This window comes from Poecilia formosa, unplaced genomic scaffold (assembly GCF_000485575.1).
Source record: "Poecilia formosa unplaced genomic scaffold, Poecilia_formosa-5.1.2 Scaffold56, whole genome shotgun sequence".
In the NCBI taxonomy this organism is placed as follows: domain Eukaryota; kingdom Metazoa; phylum Chordata; class Actinopteri; order Cyprinodontiformes; family Poeciliidae; genus Poecilia; species Poecilia formosa.
In genome coordinates this window covers 636,749-653,183 of record NW_006799995.1, presented here as the reverse complement: position 1 = coordinate 653,183, position 16,435 = coordinate 636,749, and the positions used below count along the sequence as shown (strand labels likewise).

Below are 16,435 nucleotides of genomic sequence, written 5' to 3'. Positions count from 1 at the left end.
TACAATTCTAAATGTAATAGAGCCCACCATGTCTTTAATTGGGATTGGAAATGTTGAACCAAAAATGAGTATAATTTGTGTTTAGTTTTACAAATAATAAAAAAAAAAACAGCTCACTTTACTGTGATCACCCCTAAATAAAAATTCAATGGGACAAATTGCCTGCAGAAGTCACCCTGTCAGAGGTCATCTGTATCTCATTTATTCTCAGTGTAAATATGGCTGCTCTATGTGGGCCACAGAGGTTTGATAGACACATTAGTGGAGAAAACTAAATAAGGAGGACCAAAGAGCACACCAGACAGGTCAGATATAAAACTGTTGAGAATTTTGTTGAGAAGAGGGTCTGATGATAGTACAAAATCTATCATCTTGGCCTATCTGCCAACTTACCAAGACCCTCTGTCCACCTAAGCTCACTTGCCAGACACGGAGAACAATAATCCGAGATTATGTGGGTGCTGCTCTGTGGTGACAATGAGACTGGCATGAGAGTTTGTGTAGTCGAGTGGTCATAGTCCATTGCTCCCTGTGCTGTCTTACCTGGCTTGTTGAAGTTCCTAACTGTTGTTAGCTGGTGTGGGACAGGATTCTTGATGGGCTTGGCGCTTGCTCTGGTTCCCTGTAGAGTGGCCATCTTTGCTCCAGGGTGTCGCTCAAATAGTCACTGTTGCTGCAGTGTTATTTGGATGTAGTACCTCTGGGGTTTGAGTTTAGGAGTGGGGTAGTGAACTTGGGTAGTGCTTACTTGGAATTATTGACTGAAGCCGTGCTAAATATAAATGCATACTACACTTTTAAAATTTTGATTTGTACAAATTGTCCTTCCACTTCACATGTGAAAGTTTGTGTTGATCTTTCACAAGAAATCTCAATGAAATACGTCCAGGTTTGTGTGTGTAAAATGACATAGTTAAGAGAAGCCCATAAAGTATGAATTCCTTTGGCAGGGCCTGTATGTCTGCCACATAGTGAATGTCTTCTTCCACCATTCTGAGTTGTGTTTCCCATTCACGCCTTGTAACACCACCTTGTTTGCGAGAAAGAGATGGACCACGCATTTTGCCGCCGACTGATGATGTGTTTGCCCTCACAGATGGTCACTAAACGGGACTCTCATAAATCTGGGCCTGGATCATCGGCGGCGTCTGTCTGGGGGCAACCTCATTATAGGCAATCTGGACCGCTACCAGGACATAGGGATGTATCAGTGTATGGCCTACAACACTGTAGGAGCTATACTGAGCAGGAGAGCAAGTCTACAGTTTGCCTGTAAGTCAATTAATATGTTTGGTACTTTTACTCAAAACTGCAGCAAAGCTGTACTTAGAAAATTAAACATTTTTGGAATAAAGCAATGCAACTGCTATGTTTCAGTGTTTAATCTCTCACAGACTCTGCCTCTGTGGTTTCACTCTTTCCATAAACCTGTCAATGGCTTTTCTCAGTTTTCATGTCATGCATTAGATAGCTATTCATTAGGCAAGTGAGCACTCCGACTTAATCATGCTTCCTGTGCACATTTTTCATGACAAGGTGCAAATTAAGTGAAAATGTCATTAGAAGAAACAAACACAAAGTCAGCTATAGCACTCTAAAGCCATTGTATACGATTTTCACAGATGCAAATGCGAGGTGCTAAAAGATGTGGCAAAGGAAAACAAAGACAGAAAGCGATTCAGAGGTTACATCGTTCATTTTGGGGGAAAAAAATATAATTATATGTACATTTTAGACGTTATGCAAAATGCTGACTTTGTAAGGTTGAAATGGTAACAGTGGATCTCCAATAGTTGCTGCCATGATGTAGGAGGGTCCTTGTTGTGGCCTCTAATTACATTAAGCTTTTCATTTTAGCATTGTCTAAAACTTATTTTACAAATATGATAATCTAAGCAGGGTAACATTTAATAAATCAGCAGAATTTATCATTTTATAGGACTGTGTTTAATAGCATGTTAGAGTTTGATTCACTGAATGTAATCCACTCCAACAAGAGGACAAAGAGAACCTTATTATTCTTTACAAAGCTCTTTTTGCAGCTTTTAAATTGCTATTGAATGATTTAGAGGTCAAACCAGTGTCTTTAAAATGTTATTCATCTTCTGTGTTGCTAGCTCATAAAGGGCATAAATCAACATTTTTGCATCTTTTCCTTTTTGTTTGTGCTTAGGATTATAGTTTGTTTAGTTCTAGAAATTTGTATGTCTCAAATTTGGGAAGAAAGAAAAGTTTCAAAGAATGAACCAGAAAAAAAGGACAGCTCAGCACATCTCTTAGAGTTGCAGATGACTCATGATGTCACATAATATCAATGCGTATAACAGGCACCCAACACAAAACAGCAATTTCAGTGTTTAGTTCAAATATGAGTTCATAAGTGGAAGACCTATTTGTGGTAGCTATTGACTTTCAGCTTACATAGGAATTAAAGAGCATGTGGTTAAACAAGCTCAGCTGTGTCAAACATAGCTGCTGTGAATGGAAGCAGCTGAAAGTCACTTCCTTACACATACTTAGTCCAACTTTTATTTGTGACCATTTTAGTGTAAACTTCTGTGAACTAGCTGTCAAAACGTTACACATTACACCGTCACACCATTCAAACGCTAAATAATTCATCTAAAGTTAGTTTTCTGACAAAATGCTTATGAGCTACAACAATATTTAATTTTCCTTTGGGATTAATAAAGTATTTTTGAATTTGATTTTAAATGTTCTTTGTCCCTAAAAATTCACTACAAATTAATGTAAATAGCGTTTGTTAGGAAAGTCAAAATATTGGTGTACAGTCTGTCATTCATTGGCTCATACATCAAGAAAAAACAAGTCCCAGCTACAGCTTATTACTGTTGATAAGTATGCAGTCGAGTGGCTATTGCTTTTTTTTTATTTGTTTGTTTTAATGAGACCTGGTGGCATCAGAGGATGTACTCACAAAGTGGACACCAGATAAATATGGTAACACAACAAATTTTCCGACCACATAAATTTTACGCGGACTAAAACTCACGTTGTTCTAGTTACGTTGTCACAGTGGCATGAGCTCTGTCCTCTTTCCTGATTGTTCCTTCTGCTTAAAATAAGATTATAATTGTTTCATAACTCTGGGCCAAAAAGTATATTGAACAAAGACACAGTTTGTGGTTGGTGAGGAGAAATCTCATTACTCACCTATTTACTTTAACAAAAGCCCATCTACTTTTTCTGCATAGAAGATTTCAATCCAAGAGGGAAAATAAGAGCACTCACTGCTTATTGTTGACTGCTTAACAATAAGCAGTCAACAATCAACTTGACTTGTTCCAGTCAGATGTTTTTATAAAGAAAATAGAAAGAAAAACGTCTCTTTAAAATTATGGCATGCTGTTGCTTATGCCACTTCATACCATCAATCATATATAGATGTAGTTACCTTTACTTAATTATATTTTGTGGGGGGTTTTATAATAAAAGTAATACAGTTGTGATTTATTTGCAAGATATTTGCTCTTTAAAGTTCAAAACCCGTTAAACTGCAACATATAAAAGGAAATTTTGGAAAAGTCTCCTCTGTTACTTCAGCTGCCTAATATGTTCACATAATTATTCCCCAGAGAAAGGCAAAATTCACTTTCCTATTGTCAAACATTGAGGTTTGAGGCCTAATGACATTTCAGACTGCCTGAGAGCACAGTATTTGTTCAAAAATAATTGAATCCAGGTGAATACAATTTGCCTAATAATATCACACACAGCAGAATTTAGATTAAACAGCTTTTCTTTTCTCTGAAAGAACAGTTCTCATTTTCCATAGCAATGCATAAGTATTTTAAAGATTTCTGGTTTCACACTCACCTGCGTTTTTACCTCCTTGATAAGGAACATCTAGAATCTTGATAGTTGGTTGTTTCTTTTGTCTTTCCTCAGATTTAGATCATTTCAAAGTTCACACCAGAAGCGCCGTGTCGGTCCGAGAGGGACAAGGAGTGGTGTTACTGTGTGGGACACCCACTTCGTCAGGAGGTAGATACTCACAGGCAATAATTTAAAAACGCCATCATAACAAGACGTTTCTGATTAGTTGGTGCACTCAAAATGGAAAATCAGAATGCCTCCTCAGGTTATGGCATGCCGTTTAAATAATCATAAAAAGTAAAGAACTATTTCTCCATAGACTTTATGTAAAAATGTGCAAATTGCCCCCTCACCCCCATTTGATGGACTTGATTAACGTGTTAGTGTCTGCATTGTATTTAGTGCAATCGAAAATACAACTGCAAAAACTTGGAGACATTTCTCAGGCTTTTATCTAAATTGTAGCTCCTAATTATGTTTAAAAATGATAAAGAACTCATCAATAATAAAGTAAGATATTAAATCATGTCTAAGAGTGTTCATCGATTGCTTGTACGCCTGTTTGTCTTTCAGACCTTACATACGCATGGGTCTTCAATGAGTATCCATACTTTGTTCAGCAAGACAATCGGCGATTTGTCTCCCAGCAGACGGGAAACCTGTACATTGCTAAGGTGGAGCCCTCTGATGTGGGGAACTACACATGTGTGGTGATGAACAGCATCACAAAAGGCAAGGTTCAGAGCTCGCCCACATCTCTGATCCTCAGGACAGACGGTAAGATGCTGCAAACGTTCATGACATTCAACAATTTTGTTTTGTTGTTTTTTTTTTCTTATTGATGTCTCTTTTGTCACCAGATTTTCAAAGAACTCTTTTTGTTGTCCATCGCTGCATTTAAGTCCCTAAGTACCAGTAGCTTGTCGTACGCAGTTGGTTTTTGACAAACAAATTCCCTGAATCTCCCCCTGTGCTGACTTGCCCTCCTCATAATTTGCGTTCCCCTTTAAAGAGCTTCCTCCTGCTTTCACATGGATTTTCTGGATTGTTCTGTTCCCTGATATGGTTTCATAGAAAGAGTGAATAAAGATTGCCTCAGATGAATTAAACATGAGTCATACGTCACTGGACCATTACATTGAGTGTTCTGGTGGCTCAACCAGTTAGTTTCCACTCAGTGTACTGTACATGTAGCTGCATAAATTTAAATCCTATTGCATCACTGTCTGATCCCCATCTCCTGCGCCTTTCTCTGAATAATGATATAAACAATAAAACTGCCCACTCAAGCTTTGAAATAATAGATAAGAAGCTGCTGACTGAAAAAAACAAGACATTAATTCCCCCCTCCCCCCACTGTGTTTTGAATTATTCCTCGCTGGCTCTGCACAACACCCAGTGACTGTACATTTAAGTGATGCGCTGCTAGGAGTGTGCTCATTAGAGAGTGTTTGTTCATTTTGTCTTTTATTTGTCCTTAGTGCCATTGCTCGAACCTCTGTGCCAGTAGTATTGTAGGTAAGCCATAAATAATAGAAGACTGAGCAGGTTCTTGTGCTTGCTCCTCACAGGAGTGATGGGTGAATACGAGCCAAAAATAGAAGTTAATTTTCCAGACAATGTACCTTCTTCGAAAGGATCAACAGTTACTCTGGAGTGCTTCGCCCTTGGGAAGTAAGTCAAATTCCTCGAAGAGTGTTTTCAGGTTTCCTTTGCCCATCATTCCAGACGACAAACCTTCAGGTTTAAAAAAGATTAATAAATAAATAAAAACATCCTCTGGTAATTATATTTCTCAGTGTGTGGAGTGGGGGAAAAAAAATCATGATTGGTTTTAAAACTCATGCTGAAAAGCTTTTTTTTTTTTTTTCATGTGGTTGGATTGGGCTTAATCTGAACCATTCATCCACAAAAATACACAGAGGATGCTTTTATAGTCCATCAAATGCTTCATTATCACTGGATTGTTACAACCTGAGCTAAGGTTTGCTTACTTTTTTCTGTTGCAGCCCCGTTCCAGAAATCACCTGGAGGAGGGCTAACGGAGTCCCATTTCCCAGCAAAGTCAAAATGAAGTATTCAAATGCAGTGCTGGAGATCCCGAGCTTCCAACAAGACGATACAGGAGGGTACGAGTGTGTGGCGGAGAACAAAATGGGAAGAAACACAGCTACCGGTCGGCTGGCTTTTTACGGTATGTGATTTTTTCCAGAAACACATCTGCTACCATCAGTAAGGCTACATATTTGCACAAATATTTAATTCATGTATTCATGTAGTTTTTGCATGCAGAAGTTTGTATGTAATATGAACAGAAGCTGAAGTTTCACAATGAAACTTCAGCGAAAGCCTCAAGAAGGACCTGAAAAACATCATTCTGAAGTTCAACTATGGAATCTCAGCCCTTCAGCTAAAAAAAAAAAAAAAAAAGAGTAAATATCAACATAGAAATGCCAGATACTGACAGGCCTCAAAAGAACCCAAAGTCTCAGAATAACCTTTGAAATATTCAGAAATTTTGAAGAGAGGTTTTATTCAAAACCCATTTTAAACTACAAAAAAAATTCCTGTTCATTGAAAACATGTTTCATAAAGTTTAGTTATTGTGTTTAATTTATGGACATCCTTGTAAAGCAACACGCATGAGAAATTTTCATATTTAAAACATTTGTTCTCATACTGTACGTAATTCTTTGGGGGAGTTTTGTGGTGACGTCTTTTGTTTAAATCATTTACCTCTAGCGGGGAGCTTTTTTTTTTTTTTTTGCATGTACATTTTTGAAGAGCTCGTATAATAAATATTTACAGGTTTAGCGGTTAGCTATGCTGCCTCGTAGCAAGATGGTCTTTCTGGTTCTAGTCTTGGATGTGTGGCTTTTCTGTTTAAGTTTGCATGCTCCCACTTGAGATTTTCAGGGTTTTGTTTTTTTTCCCCAGATCTGGAAAACAACTGAAAAGTTTCAAAATGTTTACCCCTTTACACTTTCACCTTAAAATATATATATAGCATGAGAAACATGGGAATTTTACTGTTGTTAGAGTGTAATTAAAGATTAAAAAAAAAAAGACATCTGCTTGGTTTTAATATTTTCATTATTTTATTGCGTTGCGATTGTTCTATTTAAAATTTGCCCCCTTGGCTCATTCCGGCTGCTGCGTTTTTCTGTGAATTCATTACAGAAGCGAAAATGACACCTGTGACATTGGAACTGACAGCATGCTTGGCGCCTGCAAAGGAGCTGTGCTTATTATGAGTGCTGCATTCTTCCCATACAAAAAAAGGAAAAAAAATTAAAAAAACAACAGAAAAAAATCTGAAAAGTTGTGCATATGTAATGCTCGAAGTTATGTGCAGGGGTGAAGGGTTTTTCTACACACACTTAAGGTGACAGGTTGGGGTGGGTGGCGATGTTGTGTGCACTCTTCCAGTGGCGAGAAGTTTTCCGCTTTGTGGTTCAGTGTTTAATGGTAATCTTGTGTTGCCACAGGCTCGTGAAACATTTGAGTGATGAAATATGCAATCGTTTCTCTCTCCTCCCCCGACCCCCTTAAGGACAAGCCCATCCTGTTTGAGCTGCCAATCTGTGCTTCCTTTGAACTATTTGGGAAGCGGCATACTTAATGGGCCCGGTGCCGCTTCCTTATAAAGAGCCCTCCTCTGGGTTTCTCGTGAGATATTTCATAAGAGGGGTATTTCTGTGTCCTCAGCCAAGCCTCAGTGGATCCAGACCATGAAGGACACGGCAATGGCCATAGAGGAGAGACTGCACTGGGAGTGCCGGGCCAACGGAAAGCCCAAACCCTCCTACGCTTGGCTGAAGAATGGCCAGCAGTTCCTCTCAGAGGTAAATCACCGCCGTCTAAAAGCGTTTTTGTTTTAAATACTTAATCTGCAGCCGCGGCTCAGCAGTTTTATTCAGAGAAGCGCGGCGTGAGAGCTTGTTGTCGGTTTTTCCGGCGTGTTGGATGAGAGTGTAAACATCTCGCGAAGGTGTGCCAGCGATGAGACTTGGATTTCGCCGGGGCTTGTTCAGCGTCACCTTGGCAGATTACAGCGTCTTAGAGAGCGGATCAGTCGAGTTCCCAAGAGATTGCTCCATTTCATTTGAATGGAGTCGAGAGTTGTTTTTCATTATTTATGGTGCATGTTTAAGCTCCTTGAGATTTAGGGACAATGGGCTTAATCTTCTGTGAAATATACTATGTGGGACTGCACACCTCAGTCCAAACCACAAGAGACATGCACGCACGTCTGGCATATTCTCAGCTCAGTTGTTTTAAACTTGGCTGATTTTAAATGGCTGTTGAAAAGTATTAATTTTTTTTTTCCTTTTGTTTTATGACCCTTAATAAAGCTCACAGCGAGACACACTGAATTACACAGCAAATATAATTCGTTTTTAAATCATTATTAAAGAGGCATTCTTAAATGTCACTCTATATTTTCCTGGCATCTTAATATCTCGTAGGAAAATAGAATCTGCAGCGCCTTGCAGAAGTATTTATACCAACTTTTAATATCTTGCAAGCACAAACTTCATTGTATTTTACTGGGATTTCACGTGATTTACACAACGTCGCGCATGCTAATGGAAGGAAATGAAATGAAACTTTAGAAATGTGATGTGCATCAAACCCCTTTGTAAAATGTTTATTTTATGCAATAAACTAAACATTTTTCACTCACCTGTATGGTGTACGGTCCATGTACCATTTGTTCTGTTGCTTTTTAGCATATTTTTATCATTTGCTCTTCCTTTTAAACAAAGGTATAAAAAAACAATAAATAAGTTGTTATTTGATTTTGTTTCAAATAGTTTCTCCTTGTCAATGTGAAAAAGGATGAGCAAAATCTTAAAAAAAAATTATTTTACATTTTGGATAATAAAATGAAAATGACTTAAAAACAGAAGTATGACTTGATATTATAGAAATTAATGTCTCTCATTATTCCAGCATAGTAATTTAGCCACATAGAAAGCTATTTAAAATATCTTACTAGATATAGTATTTTTTACATTGATTGGGATTTAAATTGCATACTTTGACTTTATTTTTGCCTCATCATCATTTGACTTTGAAATTATTCTTTTCATAACTTAACTGACTGAATGCCCACACATTTAGAAATTCAACCAATGCCATTTCATGAGCATGACATTATTTCTATATATTAGTAACTGCAGTTTTTGATCATTTGTATGTAAAATATTCACATTTAGCTGCCTAAAAAAATAGTCTTATTATAAGGTTCCACTCAATATTGAACCTGGCCTTGCAATGTTGGAGCATTGTGTAGCCTTTTCAGCATCAGCACCTTAGAAAGGCCATATTTCTGTGCGCATTGCCAAAGAAGAACTTCTTCTTCTTCTTCTTCTTCTTCTTCTTTGGCTGAAGACTCGGGAGTTAAATTTGGTCCACCGTAGCTTTTTATGTGACCCTCTAGATTCCAAATTACATCAATATTTCCCTCAAGGTTTTCAAAAAGCTGCAAAACTCATGCTAAATTCATACAAAACCAATTTTTTTTCCAGTTTTTACAGACAAATTTTCTCAAAATTGGCCAAAAACATTGTGTGTAAGTGACTGCTTCCTCAGCCCTACTTGATGTCAAGTTGTCGTCTGTGACCGATATGGCGATTATTAAAAAGTCACATTTAACATCATACATAAGTGCAAATAAAGCAAAAATTACTTTGAAATATTTATAAATTAGCACCACAAAATCTGTGATTTTGATTGCAAAAGAAAACACAAAAACAATCGCAAAATCCTGGATAGACGTTCAATATCATTTAATTTTAAGAAACACTTATTGAAAATCAGCAGCTATTTACTGATATGTTAACAATTTAATGGATCTTGTCAATACATTCTGGCGCAGCCGGCCCTTTAAGAACATTCAGATTTTTGATATGACCCAAAAGGAAAATGAGTTTCACACCCCTGCTCTAACTTTTGTGAAAATGCTAATTTTGTTAGTCAGTTATCTAAAAAAAATCAAATAAACTATATTAGGCTGCAACACTTAATGGGTGTAAATACTTTAGCAAGAAACTATGCATTCAGTTTCAAATGCACAGCATGTGATACTGGGAAACACGCAACATGTGTTTATCCCTCTCACTCATAGCTGTTGGTTTAAGGATCCATGGCAACAACAGCAGCCTTGAGATTTCCAAGTAATTCCTTCAAGCCCGGTACACCTTTTATTTGGAAGCGTCGTCCAGCGTTCTTGGCAGAAATGCTTCAGCTGTGCCAGATGGGATGGGGAGGTGTGGTGCCGAGCCTTGTTCAGGTCTCTCCAGAGCTCTTGGTTCAGATCCGTTTCTCACTGGGTGATCCCAGAATAGTTCTAGATCTTTCCTGAAGCGCCGTTTTGTGTCATCTTACTCCAACTTCAGGATGTTGGCTTGTTCAGATGTAAACCGCAGAGCATAAGCGCTCTGCCCTTTTACTTGTTTCCCACTTCCTCTTGCTGAGATATGTTCCCAGAAGATGCTGTTTTCTTTCCTATGGTTAGTGATGGTACTGATAAAATGATGCTCAGTGATTTATTTTGCTGAAAGTATTGAAGAAAAAAAAAAACAAGCTTAGTCCAATCTTTGTTACATCAGTTGGAGGATTTGGCTTCACCTGGTCTGAGACTCTGTAGACTGTCTTGTTTCTTTCAGTAAGTAATGGCTTCTGCCTGTCACTCTACGATAAAGCCGTTATTGACCGATTGCGGCAATGATTGTTCTCTCATCTCTACAAAGAAACTGGTGTCATTCACACTGACCAAAGGCTTGTTGGTTAGCTGCTGATCCAGACCCTTTATTCCTGTGTATTACGCCACTCTGGCCCTCCAAAACAAAATTATTTTTTTCTTCCACAGATCTGTGCCCCAGACACAATTTTATTTCACCTTCTGAAACTTCTCTTCTGTCTCATATATACTATGAGACTCTATCCTATCCTATTACGCTGGTTTACTAAAAAACATTAAAACATAGGATTTCTGTCAGCAGTGAACAATGAATCTTGTCTTCTTTTTTTATTCAGTTTTATTATGTTGTAAAACTTAATAACATGGAAATATATAACTGATTGTGGATTTATTGTATTTTTTAAAAGGAATAAAGTAGCTTAAGCAAGAATAGCCAATGCTATGTAGATAGATTATACATATTTTTGTAAATGTAGAGAGTTTGTGATGATTAGTTGCTACGGGTAACTATGAGGTACATTTCTTGTTGCTGACATAAACTTTTGAATCTGTTCACATTTTTTTCTCCACATCATACTATAATTGGTTGGGCTGTTTGCTCAGGTAGCCAAGCTGCTCTGTAGTTTTAAAACAGGGTTCACAAGGTGACTGACTAGTACAGGGGTGGCCAAGTCCAGTCCTCGAGAGCCACCATCCTGCAAGCTTCAGATGCATCCCTGCTTCAACACACCTGAATCAAATGAATGGCTCGTTATCAGGCCTCTGTAGAGCTGATCCCGGTCTGTTGGAGTAAGGATACTTCTAAAACTTGCAGGATGGTGGCTCTCGAGGACTGGACTTGGCCACCCCTGGACTAGTATAACAAAAACTGTACATGAAACAGTAAGTGTATTGTGGATTTTTTTTCCCACCCTCCTGAAATTTAGACAAGTTAAAGGTTGAATTTGTCCAAATTTTCTAGCATGAGATGATGTAACTGCAATAAAAGATAAAAATATATTCATGCTTTTTAAAGATCTTTTCCAGGGTTCTTAATAAATTTAAAGAGAGCTGTATGTCTCATGATTTGTATGCTGTACGCAGGACAAGTGATGAAATGGTAAAACTTGATCTCTCCTCTTTTTTTAAAATAAACTAAGCATGTTTTCATTAAAAACGATGCACACACAGAACCTAAGAGGAATAAAAGCCGCACTATCTTGATTTAATCTGCAAACGCCGGCAACGTTTTTGAAAATCTGCTGTTTACCAACATTTATCAGAGTGTGACATGCAAAAGCAAAAAGCTACCTTTAACTCTCAAGCAATAATTGCTTTCTTTCATCCCTGTCTTCACAGGACAGGATCCACGTGGAGGATGGGGTCCTTACGGTGTCGCCGCTCACGCTATCTGATGCTGGCATGTACCAGTGTGTGGCTGAGAACAAACATGGCGTCATATATTTTGCGGCCGAACTAATGGTTTTAGGTAGGATGGCATTTATCTCCTAAATCCCCAAATCATTGTTACCAAAAGAATCTAAAGGTCATCTTACTGTCTTTCTTAAAGGTTGTCTGGCTTAGTGGGTAGAGGGTTCAAGTGAGGATGATTTTGTGGTGTCAAACGCATTTAGATTTATTCTTTTTTTTTTTACAAATCTTAGAAAATGATTCCTCCCGCTTGAATTCTTTTATTTTTTTTTTTTCATATGTTGTCACTTTGCAACCATAAACCTTTATGGGGATTTTATGTGCTAGAAAGCAAAGCATTATCGTGAAGTGGTTGTTGATGCAATACCTTCAGAAGTCACCGAAATAGTAAACAGAGTAGTGAGAAGTTGCTATGGTGATTCAGAAGGAGTTCATAGCTCAGGTGGAAAAAAAAAAAAATCTGTTGAAAGCACAACTATAAGTTGTTGGCTTCACAGATCTGACTTCAGTTGAAGAAACAAAACAAAAAGAAACAAAGTCAATGTTGTCACACATTATTTGGCCTACAAAACTCTTATTTGTTGAAGAACTAACTGTGCATGTCACCCTAAAACATGCCAGAGATAGCTTCGTGCTGTGGGAATACTTTTGTTTATAACATACATGGGAAAACTGCTTCCTGCCAACGGAAGAATAACCAGAACTAAACACCGGACAGTCTTGTAGGAAAACATCTTAGAGATAGCAAAAGACATTCACCAGGAGAACAACTCTAAACTCTTCCACAACTGGAGAGTTGCTATTTATGGACGCTCTGTGTAATGTGTTATTTAGACAAATTGACAAATTTTCAGCCTTAATTTGTTAAAAATCTGTTAAAGAAATTGAAGAAATACCCTAAATACCTGAAAAAATTCAATGGGTGCAAATACTTTTGCATACATTTATGTGACCGGGACAAACAACAAACTTCCATCATCTACAAAGCTCAATTTTTACACAGAATTGCTTTGTAATTTTTGATGCATTGCTTTAACCGATGCCTTTATTCAATGCGACCCAAGCAAGAGAAAATAAAACTCACAGCATTGTTACTCTCAGTATCCATTCCATTCTCATTACAAATAATTAAAGCATCTGTCTCCATCTCTTCAACATTTATTGATTTTCACAGATTGAATTACAGAGTGCTTGAAATGCCTTGTGAGATCTCCTGCAGTCTTGTGCTAAAAGACAGTTTGCTTTCACCCCCACCACCGTCAGCTTCTCCTCCGGACTTCACGGGGAACGTCCTCAGAGCTTTGCTCAAAGCCAAAGCCGGAACAACGGTGACGTTGGACTGCAAGCCCCAGGCCTACCCGACAGCAAGCATTTTATGGAAGAAGGGGAACCTGCCTATCCACACCAACGACAGGTAATCACAGCAACTAGTTAGCAGTCGTCCATGGGAATGTAATTAGGTCAGCGCTGGCATTTATTCCCACGCTCTGCTCTCTTGATCTGATCAATAGTGACTCCAGATACAAACAGCGATTAACTATAAGGTCCTTATGCATAGTGTGGAGCACAAGAAAAAAAATGAAATCAGTGTTTATGCATTGATTAAATGTTGATTGAACAAGTTCCAGCTGAAGGAAGGCATTTGCATTCAGTATTTAAAGACGCCTAACTTTTTCCCCTCCTTTTCTGACCTTAGATCAGACTTTCTTCCCTACCAGAACTTTAAGCTGCTTAAAAGAAGTTTGACTTTGTATCATAACCATATTTTAAAATTGACCTCTGTCTCTTTAAGAACCTCTGTTACAATAATCCTCCTTCATCCATTTATGTTGTTTATAACCATTATTAGGATCGTTTTAGTTTGTATAATACGCTCAGCAGATGCCTAGTTCCTCCAGGTGTTTGTTAAGTGCTGCTGCCGCTAGTCTGGTGGAGCTGAGTGGGGAGTGGTGCTCTGTGGGGGGCGTGAGGGAAAAAGGAGAGAAAACCATCCACAATGTGAAAGCAACTGGATCACGTGTGGATGTTTTGCTGCAAGAGTCACTAGAGTTTATCTTGGGGACAAATAGGTCTTCAAAATGTAACAATAACTTTAACCACATCACTAAATTAGCTACAAAGGAACTCAAATGACAGCAACGCTAGCCATCACAAAGCCTTCCTCTCAGTCATTTAGAATATTTGCTGTCAGAGCTGGAAAGGCGGATGTGAGCAAGGCGGCCTTCAAACTTGATGTCCCATCTGCAGAAATGGGCCAGCAAAGAGTCATGAAAAGGTAGAATAAGGATACACAATTTATTCCAAGCCATATACCTTAAAAAGAAGTGTTGGTTTGTCATCCAAGCTTCCGCAGACAATTTAAAGGCAAAGTACGCTTAGCGTATAGGTATTTATGTAAACTTCATCATTATAGGAACACAATAAAACAATTTTGACCTAAAACAAAAACATGTTTATTCAAATTCTTTGTTTATACATCTAGTTTTCAGCGTTATGTTGACGCTGTCTGTGTTTGCCTCCTCCTGCACAGGATCACACTTTCTCCAGATGGAACTCTGAGGCTGGCCAATGTGAGCAAGTCGGACGCGGGCAGCTACACGTGCTTCGCCAGGAACAGATTTGGGATGTCAAGCACAACTGGAAGGCTGCTGGTTACGGGTGAGCTGCGCTGTTAAATAGCACTCCACTTAGTAAGCACAATTCACTGCTCGGCGTGCGTCAGCACAAGAAGGAGCTGCTGCATTTGGGTTATTCACCAATCGCAACCTTTTACATTTTGCTCTCTGAATTGCGTTTAGCAGAAAGCGTTTTTGCATACTTTGACAAAAAGCTGAATTTTTATTTATTTATTTTTTGTTCTTCTTGCATAATCAAAACGTGCTCTGCGACTCGAAAAGGCTTGTCTTTCAGGGGTTTTGTGAGGCTGCAATAATCCACTCGGAACGTATTTGACAAAGTACTTGAACACTGTTTTCCTCAAAGCAGCTGAAACAACCAATTTACTGCAGCAAATGAAAGTGCCTTGAGTGGAAGCAGTGGAAGCATTAGTGAGGTGGTGTCACAGATGCTGTTATTGTTGAACATGCGTTTCTCCTTTTTTTTCTTTTCGCCTCTGGAGTGACAGCTTGGTGTTTTCCAGGTTTCTCATTGGTTTTGTTAATGTGCTGAATGATATTGTCTGCCACTATGATCGCCTAGGCCAGTTATTTCTATAGATGACTTGAGTATTTATCATAGACATAAACAGGTTAGCGATGCTTGGCTCTGACTGAGACGTTGCTTCTTTACCAGCGACTTTTCTCCTTGACATTCAGCGTCAAGCAAAGATGTAAAAGTACAAGTTCTCTTCCTTTGTGCTCCACCTTCTCTCTCTGATTTCCTCACTTTCATTATCTTGCCTTTTTGAAGCTCAGAGGACTTCTCTAAATGATTGCTTTAGTGTACTTTAAAGCGGCGCTCCTCATTTCCCGTACTAGATCTACACCGGAGCCTATTATGTGCGGTTTTATCTGATCAGCAGCGCATTGCAATTTCCATCAGGATTTCAGAAGATTATACAATCTGTGTCATCCTATTACCCATTTTAGAGGCAGCAGGCTGCATGTAATCACACAGTATTTGACTGGGACCTTTGTGTGCAAAGACAACGTGGCTAAGCCTGTGACTCACTGTTGTACAGAGCTTGTTTTCCGGAAAGTGTTGCATCTCTGCTTCTGTTTTCAGTGAAATCAACAAAAGGTCTGCTTTTCTGTTTGCAACGAAACACCTCGTTTATTGTGAAAGTCTGGCAGCTATACTTCAGACTTTATGGTTTTTTTTTTTTTTGTTTCTTGTTTTTTTTTATGGCAGATCCAACCAGAATCATTCAGGGACCAGTGGACATGGAGATCATTGTAGGGGAGAGCATCGTGTTGCCCTGCCAGGTGGCCAGTGATCCTGTACTGGATGTGTCCTTCTCCTGGGCATTTAATGGACAGCTCATCACCAAGGGAGACGGCCACTTCGAGCTTGTAGGCGGCGTGAGTGACCCTTACTCATACATAGAAGTGTACTAATCAGATACTTTGAGTTATTCTTTAAAAACCCTAATGAACTAAATATATCTTATTTTTTCACCGAATTAGCTTCATTGTTAAAGTAGTTGTAGAATTTGACTTGCACCAGTTCTTTGTGTTTCCACTGCCATAACCTATGTCCTAAGCATGCAGTAGTGCTATCTTGGGTTAGCTGAGAAGAAGTATCATTGAAAAATAGAGGTGGGGTCATAAAGACTGACAACCAATCAAATGTTAAGCATCGTATTTAAAACTACTGGATTAGTTTCGTTTTTTGGACGGATAATTTTGGACAAAAAAAAAAGACAATATCTAACTAGACTGAAAACAACATCTCTTTTGTTTTCCTCCTGTTTATTCTTGACACATCAAAAAATATGCCCCTAATACTTTCTAGGAAACAACGCACACTGGTGGGGTCTTG

At 38.5% G+C, this 16,435-nt stretch overlaps 1 protein-coding gene across 2 annotated transcripts in view; it reads left to right on the top strand.

Annotated features, from left to right (window-relative positions):
• Positions 1–16,435, top strand: part of cntn3a.2 (contactin 3a, tandem duplicate 2) — a 57,854-nt gene that overhangs the window by 14,345 nt on the left and 27,074 nt on the right. For both annotated transcript variants that reach the window (XM_007553330.2, XM_016672157.1), the window contains exons 5-14: positions 1,097–1,272; positions 3,910–4,005; positions 4,411–4,614; positions 5,409–5,511; positions 5,847–6,031; positions 7,546–7,682; positions 11,885–12,014; positions 13,220–13,370; positions 14,487–14,614; positions 15,806–15,975. In XM_007553330.2, the coding sequence (XP_007553392.1) occupies positions 1,097–1,272; positions 3,910–4,005; positions 4,411–4,614; positions 5,409–5,511; positions 5,847–6,031; positions 7,546–7,682; positions 11,885–12,014; positions 13,220–13,370; positions 14,487–14,614; positions 15,806–15,975 (1,480 nt within the window). The remainder of the gene's footprint in view (positions 1–1,096; positions 1,273–3,909; positions 4,006–4,410; positions 4,615–5,408; positions 5,512–5,846; positions 6,032–7,545; positions 7,683–11,884; positions 12,015–13,219; positions 13,371–14,486; positions 14,615–15,805; positions 15,976–16,435) is intronic.